General features: G+C 35.7%; 2 protein-coding genes across 2 annotated transcripts; one reads left to right on the top strand and one right to left on the bottom strand.

Annotated features, from left to right (window-relative positions):
* The first annotated feature begins 1497 nt into the window (after nt 1-1497).
* LOC131628862 (serine/threonine-protein kinase PCRK1-like) lies at nt 1498-4803 on the top strand. The gene is made up of 4 exons (XM_058899668.1): nt 1498-2040; nt 2271-2534; nt 3363-3485; nt 3819-4803. Exons 1-4 carry the CDS (start codon nt 1651-1653, stop codon nt 4389-4391), a joined length of 1350 nt encoding a protein of 449 aa, XP_058755651.1. The 5' UTR covers nt 1498-1650; the 3' UTR covers nt 4392-4803.
* Nucleotides 4804-4926: 123 nt separating this feature from the next.
* On the bottom strand, nt 4927-7811 carry LOC131628863 (probable serine/threonine-protein kinase PBL9). Its single transcript, XM_058899669.1, has 6 exons — nt 7298-7811; nt 6863-7200; nt 6229-6364; nt 5969-6111; nt 5749-5866; nt 4927-5653 (listed from the first exon to the last, which is right to left on the bottom strand). Exons 1-6 carry the CDS (start codon nt 7371-7373, stop codon nt 5235-5237), a joined length of 1230 nt encoding a protein of 409 aa, XP_058755652.1. The 5' UTR covers nt 7374-7811; the 3' UTR covers nt 4927-5234.
* Between the last annotated feature and the right edge of the window lie 8774 nt (nt 7812-16585).

Here is a 16585-nt window from a genome sequence, read left to right on the forward strand (position 1 = left end):
GTAACTTACAGGTACGATTTTGAGGAAAGACTGAAGAATATGTAACGAACACCACTGCAAGAAGAAAGGCCGGCGAAGAGAGAACGAAGCAACTGAAACTTGAAAAGTTTGGAAAAATGAGGGTTGTTCTCTATTTATAGGCTACTTAAATCCCCTCACGCGCCGTACGTGCCAGATTATGCAGAGGGATGGTCATCATTAACCCTACTGCCTAGGTAATTGATTGCCTATCATTTCGCATTTAATGCAACGTTCCCAATCACCAGCTTTTCAGAAACAACACGCTTCCTCACTCCCGACCTGACTCTTCCTCTCCTCGGAAATAAACGGCCTACCTCCCTCGGATAGACAGGGCACGGACCCTCGAATCAACTTCCTATAAGTCGTCACTCCTCTGCCCGGAAGCAACGACTTGGGGGCTCCTGTTCTGGACCGGCCCAATCCAATCAATTGGGCCATTCCCGCCTTCGGCCCAATACGCTTCAGAACGCACGTGGTGGCTTCCATCCGACCGGACTGGACAAACGTGCCAAGTAACCGACCACGAGGACCCCTCGTGCTCGGTAAACAACCAGTCCACACATCTCCTGAATATCTGCCCTAAAAGGAGGCGTCCAATCCGTTCCAAACATCCTATAAATAGCCCTCTACATACAGAGGGCAAGGTAATCTTTTCTTACCACTAAAACCCTATTACATTGTTGTACCTTGTGGAATACGTACTTACTTTGGCATCGGAGTGCCTTGCAGGTACAACACCTTTTTCTCCATATTTGTCATCCCGAACTTCAAGCCTTCATTGTTGCCGGCCATCTGATCTGCTCTGTAAGATCAATTTCATTAAACCATGTCTTGCAATTTCAATATCTAAGGGGGCGTTTGTTTTTACTTTTAAGAATGTAGGGAGAAATATTGTTCATTCCAATGTTTGTTTTAGGGGTGACAAACGGGCATGCCCGTCCCATTTAGGCCCGCCCCGCAAAAGCCTGCGGGCATTGAATCTTGTAGGTCTAAAAATTGTAAAATTGTATGAAAAAACTAATGCCCGCAAAAGCCCGCAAAAAAACAGGTGAGACGGGACGGACACATTAAAGGGAGTGGGCCTAAAACCTTGCCCTGTCCCGCGTAAAAGTGCGGGCAAAACAGGATTTCTCCACGGGCCGGGCCCGTTTTTGCCACCCTTAGTTTATTTTAAGTTTTAAGAAATCATGCTGAAGAATTTTTTATTCACAAGAATTTATTTTGCACATAGTTTCATCACTTTTTATTCCTATGCTATAGGATGAAAATGTTAATTTCTATGAGAATAAAAACTAACCATCTATAATTTCATACTTCTAAATATTTTAATTCATTTATTTTTATTTTAAAATTTAAATTAAATATATTTTATAAATATAGAACCTAATTTACTGACTAAACATGTACGAGAATAATATTCTCATGAGATTTAGTCTATTTTTTGTTTTTTTGGTACAAGAAAAAAATTCGTCGTTAATGAATGAAGAAAACAACATTATTGAACAACAAGCCGTTATTATCATTGAAGATTGAAGTCGAAGGAAGACAATGTAATTCTATTCTTCTGTTGCCTTTTCTTGACTACCAACTTCACGCTTCTTCCCTTCCGTGTTCTTCCTTTTACCCAAAATGAAGTGCTTCCATTTCTCCAACGGAGGATCAGAGAAACGAGGAGTCGTAGCCGAAGACGAAGAAGGTTCAGCCTCAAGCTCAAGAGGCTCACGCGTCTCATGGGCGCGTTCCCTAAGCTTAATGGACTCACGCCGTTCCGAATACGACTCCGATTCAAGAGACTTCTCCGACACGCTCGGCTTCCACGAGTTTCTCTCTCAACGCCGTGCCAATCACCTCGTTCTCTTCTCTTTCTCTGACCTTAAAACCGCCACTCGCGGCTTCAATAGAGCTCTCTTGATCGGCGAAGGTGGCTTCGGGTCTGTCTATAGAGGAACCTTAAATCATCACTCTCATCGTTCCCAAATTGATGTTGCTGTTAAACAATTGAATCGTAACGGTCACCAGGCATGCTCAATTTATCCCTCTTCATTCAACAATTTTCATAAATAATTGTTTTAGGTCAAATAGTCTAGTGGAGATGTCGTGGGTTTGAATTCGCCCATGTAGTCTGATGTTCCTGCACAGCTATCAACTGGGCTGATTTAACAGGACCATATACCTTTTTTTTTTAGTTTGTTGTGTTTTGTGGTTATAATGGGGCTTTTTTTTGTTTGTGTTGAAATTCTAGTTTTCAGGGGCATAAGGAGTGGATTAATGAAGTGAATTTGTTAGGGGTGATTAAGCATCCGAATTTGGTAAGGTTGGTTGGTTATTGTGCTGAAGATGATGAAAGAGGGATTCAGAGGCTTTTGGTTTATGAGTTTATGCCTAATAAGAGCTTGGAGGATCATCTTTTGGCTCGTGTTCCTTCATCGGTTCTTTCTTGGATTACGAGATTGAAGATTGCTCAAGATGCAGCTCGTGGTTTGGCTTACCTACATGAAGAAATGGATTTTCAGGTATGGTAGGGCAAATTGTAGTTGTTTTGTTAGATACTGTGATAGTGCGAGCAGTTGGTTTGGCTTTAGGTTTTAGGTCTATGTTCATTTTTTTTTTTGTTGCCAATGGGACCGATTGTTATGCTATGTGTAGTGGATGTTTGGCTAGGGTAAGTGTTTGACGGATGATCTTTGATTGTGCTAAGTTAGAGAATCTGTTTCCTTGATATAGTTGGTACAAAACTTTTGACAACAATTATCAAAGTGAAGGTATTGCTTTAGACCAAATGGAGGTGGTTTGGGTTTTGCCGTTTGGGCAGAGAATCCGTTTTTAAAATTGGTTTTAAGGTAAAGCCAAACACTACTAGAGCAGAATCCCTTTTAGGGGGAGAGGGGAAATTATTTGTGGGTGTACAAGTAACAACCAAATGCACAAACAATCACGCTGAAAATCTTTGATGAGGATTTACAATAAATGGGTTTTTAAAACCTCTTAGTGAACATTAGTCAAAAAAAAAAAAAAAAAACCTCTTAGTGAACTCTTGGTGAGTGAAGCAAACATTTCATGTGTGGGCACACTGTGTGAGTCTGTGTGTTTTAAGTAGCTTCTACGTTGAATTAGAAATGTGGAACAGTTAACAAAAGCATGTTACTTGGCTTTCTCATTTGGATTTTTAACCGTGCTCTATAGAAAAGAGTCCTTGTGCTCTTACCATAACTTAATTCATTTTAATTTTGATTCATGGTTCCCACTTTGGATGTCTTTTTTATTTGGCCACTCTCGCCAGCTAATATCTCTAGACGACTCTGGTAGTAATAAAATACTGATTCCCTTTGTATCTGATGCAGCTAATATTTCGAGATTTTAAAACATCCAACATCTTGCTGGATGAGGACTTCAATGCAAAGCTTTCAGATTTTGGACTCGCTAGGCAAGGACCCTCAGAAGGGTCTGGCTATGTTTCAACAGCAGTAAGAAAATGTCTATCTTTTAGAGAAAAAGTCATTACACTCTTCTTTTTTATTTTGACAGGAAAAATAAAAATCGAGCTGTACTCTACTTTTAAGTATACCATAATGATAGAAAATTGACAATATTGCATGATAGCATTAGATGATTACAATAACATGCTGGGAAGCTTATCTTAAACATATTACTTATATTTTTAACTATACTCTTTGCTGAATTGAGTTTCATAAGTTCATATTGCTAGTTGGAATTCTGAACTCTAAACCTTTGTTTGTAACCCAATCTAGATATTCTACTGATATGCAAAATGAATGACTTATTTTTTCTTTACAAAGGTTGTTGGCACCATAGGATATGCTGCACCAGAGTATGTTCATACTGGTAAGCTGACTGCTAAGAGTGATGTCTGGAGCTTTGGCGTAGTTCTTTATGAGCTTATCACTGGGAGGAGAGCCGTAGAAAGAAACTTACCTAGAAATGAACAAAAGCTTTTGGAGTGGGTAAGATCTTATGTATCGGATTCTAAGAAGTTCCATCATATTGTCGATCCTCGGCTTGAGGGACAGGATTGCACCAAATCAGCTCAAAAACTTGCAATCCTAGCAAACAAGTGTCTAATGAAGCAGCCAAGGTCTCGCCCAAAAATGAGCGAGGTGGTTGAGATTCTTGACAACATTATCAACGAGACCGTTCCTGCGGATGAATGCATTTCCCAAGCTGTTGCAGAAACTGGAGAAGGAAAAGAAGTAAATTTATCTGTAGAGGATGCCGAGAGGGAACCAGCTAAACAGGGGAGTAGTTATCTGAAGAAGGTTATTGAATTCAGAGACATGGTCAGCTTAAGAAATAAATCCATTGGAAGATTTGATTGGAAAAGTTGGGCACCTGGCCTTGTAAGAACTTGGTGATGAGAGATCTGCATTCATTTCTTGGAAAGCAAAATCTTCCCCTATGGATGCCTGCCTGTTCATCGCAATGTTCGGCAATCACCTAGTTTCAGTTAGTGAAATTGGCATTGTTGAGCACATGGTTAACATACTGATCCAAGTCAATTTTGTATTAATTAATAAAAGCTTGTACAGAATAATTTTGAGCAAAGTTATATAAATATCAAGTTATCTGACCTTTATTCTAACTACGAATTCAGTCTTGAAAGCAAGGTTTAGATATTGATGAAATTATGTGTATATATCAAACTACATACAATTCATTGAAAGACTTGAATTGTAAGACTCTGACTTGTATGAATCGAGCTACTATTCCAATTTCCAAGTCTTCTATGGATACGTTTTTTGTTAATCAATTACCAATCACCTACTTTGATAGTTATTAATAGTAGCAGCCAATCAAGGACAGAGTCAAACTTGGATGATAGGGAGCTAATATTTTTAAATATAAGATTGAAGTTGATTCAGTCAATATACATGCATCAAATTATTATACTATGGTTTCATATATTAAATTAGGAATTAGGAAACTATATAACAAATAGATTACAATATAATTGAGCTAACCAGAGAAACATACAAAAGCTATAGAAAGCCCAAACACTAGATCCAATTATTCATAGACATAGGCCTTCTCAACAAGCAAAATGTCCAAGAGAAATTTGGTTATGAAACATTATTCTATAGTAAGATATGTACAATTTATTTGGTAACACTTCATGGTATGGGCTTCACTGCATTCAAGTACATTTAGCTTTGTTAACTCAAGGATGCTGCTATATCTGCATTTTGCAATGTGAAATGTCATGTACAGAGCATAGACGTAGAGCGTTGAGGATAAGCCGTGGCTGTTCTAACACGGGTAACATCATCAGCACTTCTTCTACGCAAATGATTCTGATTGCACCCATTTACATTTTGAACCTGCAACTGCTCCAAATTTGTAACAACCTCATCCATGTTTGGTCTCAACTTGGCTTCCGTTGCAAGGCACCTTAGCGAGAGTGTAGCAACCTTATATGCATCGTCTAGTTCATATTGGCCTTCAAGACGGTTATCCAACACGCGTAAAATCTTACGCTTGTTGGACAGATATGGCTTAGCCCATTCCACCAAATTCTGCTGTCTCTGTGGTCTATTCTTGTCAATAACTCTCCTCCCTGATAATATTTCCAATAGGACAACTCCAAAACTATAGACACCACTCTTAGCACTGTGAATACCTTCAACAACAAAAGTTTTTATCTTATTTTAGCCACTAACCAAAATGATATTTAATAGTTGATTCTTGAGTAAGTTAATAAACTCAACACAATACCGGTGGCTACGTATTCTGGAGCTGCATATCCATAAGTTAGTCTAGTGGAGACACGACCTTTATCAACCGCGGACCCGACCTTTGCCAGCCCAAAATTAGAAAGTTTTGCATTATAATTCTGTGATCAAATCAGCAAGGAAATTTTCAGTTATGATACTCAAATAAACATTATATATTAGTGTGTGTGAGTTGTGCTGTGCTTGTACAAAAGGACACATACTGAATCTAGCAAGACATTTGAAGTCTTGAAATTTCGGTATATCACTTTTTTATCCGCACTGTGAAGAAATGCGAGGCCTTTCGCAACACCAAGAGCAACCTTCAAACGTAGGCACCAAGAAAGAGGTTGAAAATATGAGCCTCCTGTTACAACATTATTGATAATGTTAGGCATGCCTTGTCAAGTACAACATTATTAGTAATGTTAGGCATGCCTTGTCAAGTACAACAATGTGAAAGGATGAAAAGAGAAGAACTCACTGAGAAACAAGTGATTCTCCAAGCTGCCACGCGGCATAAATTCGTAGACCAGAAGCTTGTTTTCATCCTCAAGGCAGTATCCAATCAGTTTCACTAGATGAGGATGTGAAAGTTGGCCTAGATAGTTGACATCAGCCTAAAATAGAAATGGAGAACAGATTGATGTAACATAAAACAAACCCCTCTTACTTTCCCAACAACTAATAAAATTAACATGTAATAGTAACAATTAAGAGAAATTATATTTAACATACAAATTTGACATCAAATTTTGACAAGCATGCCAAATCTATTTAGGCCCGCACTGCTAAAGCCCGCAAAAAAGCGGGTGGGCCGTCAAAATGTTTGAAACTTTGACTCAGCCTGCCAAAAATGGCAGGTTTAACATGCCTGATTCGCTTTACCACCTCTAATCATAATTTATTAACCATTCACTAAATACAACTGAGTACGATTTGGAACATCATTAACGACGATTCTCAAGTGTACATTTAAACACATGAAAACCATTGTGACACCTTGTAACAATATCCATAAACCATCCAATGAATTGAAATGTGAAAATAACACAGCTCAATAATAAAACTTGTAAAAGAGGCATTGTTTACTTCTTAATCAGATAAGTTAAACTTACCAACATCTCCTCATGAACTTTGAACCCATCCTGATAAAGTTTTTTGACAGCAACAGCAATGCCTTTGCCAGGCTTAGCAGCAGAAGCTGAGTTTTCATCAATCCAACCCTTAAAAACTGATCCAAATCCTCCATCTCCTAAAACACTGTCTACACGGAAATTTCTCGTGGCAGCCTGAAGTTCTGTCAAAGCAAAGCTCTTCAAATTCGATGATTGCAAAATCTCCCCCACACACGGATCAGTCTGAGACACCGATCCCGCCAATATCTCAATCTCACTAGTTGAGCTAGTGAGAATGATATCTTCTGTATCAACATTCACACTCTTTGAACTTAACCCTGAAACCGAAATAACATGATTAATAAAACTAAACTTACATCAACAACATACTACTATTTCTATACTAGAACTACACATATGTAAGATTATTAATACCAGAGTTAGTTTGGCCTTCAGCTTTGACTTGGCTTCCCAAACAAACTCCCATGGCAGAAACAATATTAATTCCCATAGCTTTATTGTCTGTCTATATATCACAACAAAAAGCAGTCAGAGATGTTCCAGTCTAATAGAAACTAACCATGATTGTGAACTGAAACTGCGAAAAAGGAAAGATGGAAAAAGGAAAATGACATGAAGAACATGTTTAGTAATGAAGGATAAAGAGAAGAGAAAAACCAAGGAGGAGAGGTGAAGAAGATTCTTGATATGAAGGGGACTAATATAACTGAGTGTACCGTGGTGTCCCACAAAAACAAAAGTGATTGAATGTAACTAACATGTGTCCGTTTCTCATTGGCCTAGTGTAACCCGAACCCGAACGTGTCAGACAGCCGACATGCCTTAGGTGTGAAAAATGTCGTTATATTAGAGAAGATAGTGTAAGAAAAAGAGTGAAATGGTATTGAAAACCTTGAAGTTGACTAAAAAGTATAAAGTTTTGGATGGATTAGTAAAGACATATATAGGGAGGTGAAGGGACAAAGGAAGGTGAGTATGGAGATTCATGAAACATCACATTCATTTGTATGAAATGTTAAAGGAACAGCATTGTGTAACTGTAATGGACCCCGTTTTGTTGTTTTGTTTGGAAAGGTATAAGCCCTTGTTTCTACAAAATCCTTACTATGGTTTGCCAAACTTTCTGGTGGAGATCTTTTGAAACTACTTGAGTTGTATGGTTTTAGACCAGTGGCGGAGCCAGGAATTTTAGGCAGCCTGGGCAAAAACTTTAAACCGTTGATTATTCATCTGTTTTAATTTTCACATCTTATTTTTACTAATTTTGCCCATAATTTTTCCCTTAACTTTGTCTAAAAATCGAGTATTAAATTGGGAGAGTACAAAGAAAATAGGGGTTGAGCCCGGGCGCCTGCCCGGGCTAGCTGGGCCTTGACTCCGCCCCTGTTTTAGACTATTGGTCGAAGTTGATTAGGGAGTGAAATATGGGTCCATTTGGCAAGTGGGGAGCTTCTATAATTTTGTATGCAAGTTGAGTATAATTTGGACCTTTTTGGAGTTATCCACTTGTCTTGAACATGATGAGTTGAGGAAGATTTACGCAAGAGATGGTCAAGGTCCCCATTTGTTCTATGATTAAGTCTTAGTGGTATGTGAATATCTGCTAGATTATTTACTAATATAGTATGAACCTCGTGGCAATATAATATGCTTCAAATTATTAGCTTTATTTCATGTTTATCTAGTCTTTAGTAATTTATACACATTGGAACTTGAACAATAATAATAATAATAATAATAATAATAATAATAACCTCATGGCAATATAATATGCTTCAAGAAAATTATAACAAAAATTATCTCCATCTCATGTCTATCTAGACTTTAGTGCAAATTATTGATATGCATCAAAATAATAACTTTATATCTAAAAGAGATTTGTCTCTTTTAATGGATTTTGTTTTGAATTGGCAAGAGGTTCAATGATGAGGAGACTCAGTCATCAGTTCAAAGTTATAAGATGTTGAACGTACAATGCACTCACGACCTTGAGATTCGTACTTGATCCACGCTACAAAAGACTATTTACCATTGGATATCATCTAATGATTCTCCATGTTCTACGTCAGGAAGCACGGGGCATCTCTAATCGTCCTTCATATATAAGATATCCCGCATGATGCTTGAGATATGTCCTAATTATAACTTATTCTATTCTTTTGTTATTCACTCACTGATTTGGACATTTGATTGTTAACCTTGCAGGTCCTCCATTTTCCTTCCATACCGGAAGCCTACTCTGTCGTACCAAGACTCTATTCCATCCTTTTACCATACATTTATGTTTCCTTAAAAGACAATGGCATTGTCTGTGAGAATCAACTTTTGATTCCTATGAATTTCACATTCATATCTCTCTAATTCAAAAATCACGGACTACTACAGCGAGCTTACTCGAAGAAGATAACGACCAATCCAGCTGCCAAAGACACCATAGGTTCCTAACCTCAAGATCTTTCCATTTCCTCTTTGTTAATTTAATCAGCGAAGAATCGTCTATTGAGAAAGAACCTCCGCCATAAAGCCCCTCCAATTCATTGACGACGAACGAGAGGCAAGAAGATGATAGACCTATTTTAGAATTCAAGACTTCCAGGAAGTAGATGGAACTCCTAATGTGACATTTTCATTGGACATAACTGCCACCATATCAAATCATTCAGTATGAGTAATCCTCTTAGATGAAGAGAGCTCATGCATCCGATGTACATCAGAATCTTCATGAGATTAGGGTTACACATTTGTTTGCGTTCAATGATTCATCCACTCTCCCATGTAGAACTATAAAGTTGCCAGGGAATGACAAGAGTTGTAAATGTGCATTTCCTCGTGATATTAGATCCAGTGGCATGTCTTATCCATTTAAAGATAAAATACCACAATAATTAAGAAAAAACAGTTTTCATTTCAGTCGATTTACATGGAGCTCACCTCATACATGAAGCCATATTGAAGAACACTTCCACGACCACTGCCGCATCTGAGAGAAGGAGAAAGAAGATTCATTAAGCCATCAATATGGTCGACCTTGACATGTTACAAGACGTAACATTGTGAAACAACGAACTCGGGCCACTGACAAAAGTTAAAGTGAGAACCTTAAAGTCGACTCTGGGCGACAACTTGGAGATCATCCAGCTCGATGAAAATTCAGCATGGTCGGCCCGGGTAAGTGTTTAGTTACCGTATATGGTGAAGAAAGGGCTCATTAAGTGTCTTAAAGCTAGTGTCGACTTCTTCCTTGTTTCTCCTAGTGAGATGCTTGATAGGGTTGGCAAAAAAAATTGTATCTACATATGAAATTCGTCAAGGATATGGGGCGGGTAGCTTAATGAATATCCGCAAATAAAATAAATGGACATTTAAATATCCGTTTTTGATTGGATGCAAATGCGCGTTTAATGATATGTGTCTGCGGATATCCGTATTCGTTAATAAATTATAAAAATTATTTAAATATCATTAGTTTATTATACTTTAACTTTTCATCTTAAAAAATATTAGTCTTTATATATATATATATATATATATATATATATATATATATATATATATATATATATATATATATATATATTGCAGTTTTCTTTGAAGAAAACCTTTCACATTTCATACAAATTCTATATACTCTAGTCCTCACTTCAACAATTTCATCATCCAACTCAATAGTAGCTCCATTCCGCCATCCAACTAGTGCTCCTTTCCTACTCCTCTGTTCTCCGTTCTTCCACCATAACTCACAAACACAATATCATTCATTTATTTTGGTTTAAAATTAAGTGTATGGATATTATGGTTAAATGTTATTATGATTTGATAAAAAAATAAGGAAATTAATGTGATAAAATTTTGTTGTTAAATTGAGAGTGCATTGTATAGATGTTATGTGATAATAACTTTTTGTGATTTCAGAAGAAGCTGGAAATATTTTCTTCAAAAAAAATTAGAAAAAGATGTTATCCAAGGATATTTGTAAATATTTGCAGGTACCTTAAAATATGCGGATTACCCGCTTATCGGATACTTGCACGGATATGGGACGAGTATGAATATCATAATTATTAAATGGAGCAGACACAAATGTAATAATATATGCACCCGTGAATATACATTTACATCCCTAGACCCTAGCATGGCCTTCCACTAATTGAATATTGACCCCCTATATCCACTATGTGGCTCAATGAAGGAGGCAAAAATCCCCTGAGAAGGTCGAAGAAATTAGGAAGATAGTTCATGGCTTGCTGGATGCCAACTTTATCTTCGAAGTAAGGTATACTTGATGTTCTCCATTGTTATGTTTGGTCACGAAAGCTTTGGGGAAGCAGATGATGTGCGTCAATTTCACCAATCTCAATCGAGAATACCCTAAAGATTCCGTCATGTTCTCAAACTAGACAAGCTAGTAGACAAATCATCTGATTACAAGTTGTTGTCATTCATGGATGCGTACTTTGGCTATAATCAAATACTTATGTGCTAGATGGATAAGGAAAAAACAACCTTCATGAGTGAGGTAGCCAACTACTATTACAGCATAATGCCTTTTGTCCTTAAAAATGAAGGGGCAACATACTAGAGGATGATTAATAAAATCTTCATGGAAGAGATAAGTCAAGGTTTGAGGTCTACATGAATGACGTGATCATTAAGTCCGACAATGAAGAGTTGCACAAAGAGCATCTAGCCAGTGTGTTCTAGAGGATCCGAGAATATAATATGAGGCTCAAATTGGAGAAATTTACCTTGTATAAATAGGTTTGTGGAAATATCTTTCTAAAATCTCTCAAGTTGATCAGATACTCTCTAGAATAATACTTGGGGACAAGAGTAGGTCATTTAAGTCCGAACCTGTATAAATCTCTAATGTTTTAAAATGTTTTCAAACTTTGATTTTCCAAATGATTTTGTATTCAACCAGATTTTTTCAAACCTCTACAGTTACCCCCCTTTTGTGTATTGAGTTACATGTTTAACACTAATAGAATTGTTTAGCCATATTTTTTTACGAAAATTCTCTTGTTTTTTTACAAAACATTGATCACTCATAGACGATCAGACAACCTTTCACACTTCCTCTATTTCACATTTTGAAGCTTCAAGTATTTTTTTAAATACATCAATCACATAAGAACTTCACTTGAATTTTCTTAGAGATGAGGCTTGATATATCTTCAAGTCGGACGTTATCATCAGAGGATATCAATGGTGATCATTAAACCCTAATTTTTCAGCTTTATTTGGAGGAAAAGCTTGATCAAACTCTCTTGTGTATCTCTAATCGCTTGATATAATTTTGGCATTTGCTTGTCTTTATATGTTATTGTCATCAAATTCAAGTTGCATCTTCATAAGTTGTCATCATATTCATATTGCATCTTCACGATGTTTACAAGTATAAACACATCTTGTTTGGCTTTGATCACTTCCTAATTAAACTTGAAAGCACATAGTTCCACATTATGTGAACTCACTTTAAAAAAATGGAATTGCATATGAAAAAAATAGGAATCTCTTTAAAATTATTTTTTTGCTAATAAATTTTCATAATACTTATGGTGTGCGGTTATTTTTGAAGGGAGATCATGAATTATCAAAGTAAATTAAGTGACTAAATAAGAATGTCTCATGCGATAGATCCTTACGAATGGTCATGAGTCATAGATTGATAGGGTACCTCTTATAACACATAATTATTGATTGTCGAAAAATGGATTGGTAATAAGCATCACACAAACAAAAGTGCCTTACTCATCCCATGTGAATAGAATTTCTAACACGAGAATCATTTACCTATAGTGCTAGTTGTAATAGAATGAAATTCTTAGAGAGAACAAGAAGTAAGTGTTGTTAGGTTTTTGAGAATTTATGAATGAGTGACTATCACCATAGGCGACGCCAGCGCCCTGCGACCTAGGGAAGTTGCCCGGGCTTTTCCTTATCTCGCTTGAACTTCAAAATTTCATCGCATTGGTCTCTCTCACTCAAGAAATCAAAAGATCAGAGTCAATCGTCTCTCTTTCACTCAGGAACACTGATCGTGTTTAGATGGCTGATTGTCACGAAAGCTCTTCTTCTTCTTCTTCTATTTCTTTCACTTTTAAGCTCAATTTTCGATGCGGAATCGTTGTTGTGATGTTATTATTTGTTGTTGCAGGTTGTGGTTTATTAATTGGTGAAGAATTGTTGTTGAATTCATTGTTTCATGCTATGCACACCAAGTGTTCGGTGAAATACATGAACCATGTTCTTTTGTTTTTCCATCATAGGTAAGAGATTCTTTTATCATTCTGGTCTTAAATTTTAATCTTCATTAGAAGTACACTTATTTATCAACAATAGGCTATAAAAAAATGAAAAGTGATTTGGGTTATGTATATTTGTAAGAAAATGGAGAGACTTTAATATATGATATTAAAAAAAGGCGAATGGTTTCTAGAAATGGCATCACCTCCTTCTTCTATCACTACCAACAAGGTGAACATTTTCTTTCCTTTCGTGTATCATTCATCTATCGCTAGCATCCTGCTGTTAATTGCACAGTTTATGCACTCATTAACACTTAAGAGTGATTTTCCACAATGTATAAGATTGTTTGAAAGCATGCTTATGATTTCTGTTGTATTGGCAGGGATTTAGCTTGGTCCTTGTGCAGCACAAGGGAAAGCATTGTCTTGTTGCATTTGGGGGATCAAAAAAAGAGGCATCAAATCAGGTTTAACAAATGCTAAAGAACCAGTATGAGTATGAGTTTTCCTTTAATTGAACTTCTAGGTTTCAACCTTTTTTTCTTGGCTATGACAGGTTGAAGTGTTGAAAACAGACTACCACCAAAGGTTCAAGTTCTATACTTGAAGAACATTCATCATCCACTCAACATAGAAATGACTCATCCCGGTGTTTCATCGACTCTATTGTTAGACAAAATCTAGTTTCTGCAATAAAAGGTAAGGTTTACTTCAAAATGTTTGTAAGGTAACAGTCAATTTATAATTTGTGTCCAGGCTTTATAATTTTTCTGGCTTCGCCACTGACTATCACCTTCTAATAGGAGTTTTATTTATAGAACCACTGTAGCTTACCAAGTGTTGTGTTTTTCTAATCTGTGCTAATGCATCATAAGAACTCACCACTATATTATTAATAAATCTTATTCATTTATTTAGTCTCTCATATATTTATTCTTATGTGTGGAATCCTATAGGATCTTGTAACATTGACAACAATATTAAATCATTTATTTAACATTATAAACAATAAATGGTATCTAGCAATACATCATTGCTTCCCTACGTGACAACAATGTCATGTGATCTAACATAATATTTCTATTGTAATGATTATGTATATAATTACTTTTTTGCCCTTATATGTATATTGACACTCAAGTATACTTGTTAATAACAAATACTATCTACATTTCATATTGACTTATTTTAGTTTGGTCATGCATTTTAAAGTCATAATCAAGGGACCCGTAGATATTACTTCCACGTATGTAGGACAAGAATACTATATCTAGGTCACTCATGTCCCACCTATATGACTCGTGGAGCACCAAATTTGCCAACTTTATAATTGTCTTATTACAAATAATGTTTTACAGTACTAAAGTGATTCACTTCTCATGTAGGAACCATGGTGGCTTCCGATCAAAGGGTGGCGTACACACTATCACTATAAAAACAACTTATGACACCTACATAATACACTATGTATTATTTTTATGTAATATTTTTATGGTGGGTTAATCAAGCATAAACATTGATCATAATATTTATACTTACGTGAAGATTTGATATTTTATTTTCATGATTTGTGATATACAATCAGTCTACTCAAAAATAATCTTTATGCATTTCTAATGTTCTCGCAAAATTGTGTAAATTCTATCTTTCTTTCTTTGCTTGCGATGATGTGTCTTCTACACCTTTGTTGCATTTTCCTCTAATTTTGCAAGTTCATCATTCACAAGAACATTTTAAAATCTAAAGATTCATTTTTACATAACATCTATCATAGTTCCCACCTTCAAATAATAATATATTTGCATGGAATTGATTTGACATTGTATTTGAGTTTGTCATCGATCTTAATCAAGAATTAATGGTTGTATCGAACCATACTCTACTATACCAATTTATTTGAGCAATTGGATGTACAATGCTTAAAAAGAAGGAAATTTAATAATTCGTGTTTTAAGCTATTACACTTTGTAAGATGAATATGATTAAAGAGAGGAATAATTCGCTGATAAGCGAAGTACATTTCATTTGAATTAATAAATGATTATATACAAGGGATTTTCAACAACATTGATGTACTAACTAACTAACCATCTCTTCATTAAACAAACTAACTACTAACTAACTTTAACAAACAATAAGTTGCAAATATTTGGACTAAATTATAACTCAACACATAATTAATTATAAGCTTTGAGACTAAAGTTACAACTAAGATCTTTATTAATTATAAACTTTGAAAACAAAACTACAACACAACAAGAACCTGTTTGTAATGAAGTTCAAGGACAAATATAGAGAAGGAAAAAGGAGAGGTGAGGTGAAAAAAAGATAGTGATATGTGTGAAGATTGTATCGGTGATTGTATCTAGTGGCCCACATAAGCAAGATTTATGAAGTCTTACAAAGAAATAAAATTGGTACTTATACGTTTATGCAAATAATAAAATTAAAAATTAAAAGTATATCGTAAGCATCTTGAATGGGAAGTGTCGCTAGTCGCTACATGGAGCAAGATAGAGAATCAGAAGAAGACTATAATAGTATTGAAAAAGTTGAACAATTTGACTAAAAGTATAAAAGTTTTGGATGGATTAGTAAAGACGTGTGGGAAAGGTGAAAGGTGAAGGGGGAGAAGGATGGTGGGTATGATGACATATGTAATATCACATTCCTTGTATGAAATGCTATGGGAATAATAATATCATGGTGACTGTAATGGACCCCTTTTTTGTTTTATTTGGATTGGACACTTAATATGTTTTTGTAAAGTTTCCTTGTCCGTTGGATTTTATTGTTCACATCCCTCAATTTAGTTTCACTTTCAGCTAGCTTAAGAGTTAACTCAACTGGTTAAAAAATAATAAAGTTCACAAAGGTTTCATATGGCATGACACTCATCACCTTACCGACCGAATTTTTAAGGATAAGCTAGATTAAAACTTTAGTTCTATCATGGTATTATAAATCTATCGATTCAAATCACCTACCATTTATATATGCGCACTAAACCCCTCAAAAAAAGTGATGGATGTGAGGAAATGTATTGAGAAAAACAAATCTTACATTAGTTAAAGATAGAACACACAAAGGGTTTATAAAAGGTGACATTCTTCACTTTACAAGTCGGTTTTATAGGGATGAATTAGGTCAAACTCTAATTCTATTATTATATAAACTCATCACCTTACAAGTCGGTTTTATAAGGATAAATTAAGCCAAACTCTAATTTTATCATGGTATCACGAGTCTATCAATTCGAGTCACCCACCATTTATATACGTACACCAAGCCCCCAAAAAAGTGATGGGTGGGAGGAAGTCTATTGGGAAAAAATCTCACATTAATTAAAGATAGAGGTCGTAAATAGTTTATATAAAATGACACTCCTCATCTTATAAGTCGGTTTTATAAAGATGAATTAGGTCAAACTCTAATTCTAACATGAATCACATCA

This window comes from Vicia villosa, unplaced genomic scaffold (genome assembly GCF_029867415.1).
Source record: "Vicia villosa cultivar HV-30 ecotype Madison, WI unplaced genomic scaffold, Vvil1.0 ctg.000487F_1_1, whole genome shotgun sequence".
Classification (NCBI taxonomy): domain Eukaryota; kingdom Viridiplantae; phylum Streptophyta; class Magnoliopsida; order Fabales; family Fabaceae; genus Vicia; species Vicia villosa.

What these genes read in the sequence shown, in the direction of transcription:
- LOC131628863 (XM_058899669.1), bottom strand. Translation starts at nt 7,373, where the DNA reads ATGGGAATTAATATTGTTTCTGCCATGGGAGTTTGTTTGGGAAGCCAA. An exon ending in AAGTTCATGAGGAGATGTTG is followed by an intron (nt 6,365 to 6,862) that starts GTAAGTTTAACT and finishes TTTCTATTTTAG; the next exon opens with GCTGATGTCAACTATCTAGG. An exon ending in TCCAGAATACGTAGCCACCG is followed by an intron (nt 5,654 to 5,748) that starts GTATTGTGTTGA and finishes TTGTTGTTGAAG; the next exon opens with GTATTCACAGTGCTAAGAGT.
- LOC131628862 (XM_058899668.1), top strand. Translation starts at nt 1,651, where the DNA reads ATGAAGTGCTTCCATTTCTCCAACGGAGGATCAGAGAAACGAGGAGTC. An exon ending in ATGAAGAAATGGATTTTCAG is followed by an intron (nt 2,535 to 3,362) that starts GTATGGTAGGGC and finishes TATCTGATGCAG; the next exon opens with CTAATATTTCGAGATTTTAA. An exon ending in CTGGCTATGTTTCAACAGCA is followed by an intron (nt 3,486 to 3,818) that starts GTAAGAAAATGT and finishes TTCTTTACAAAG; the next exon opens with GTTGTTGGCACCATAGGATA.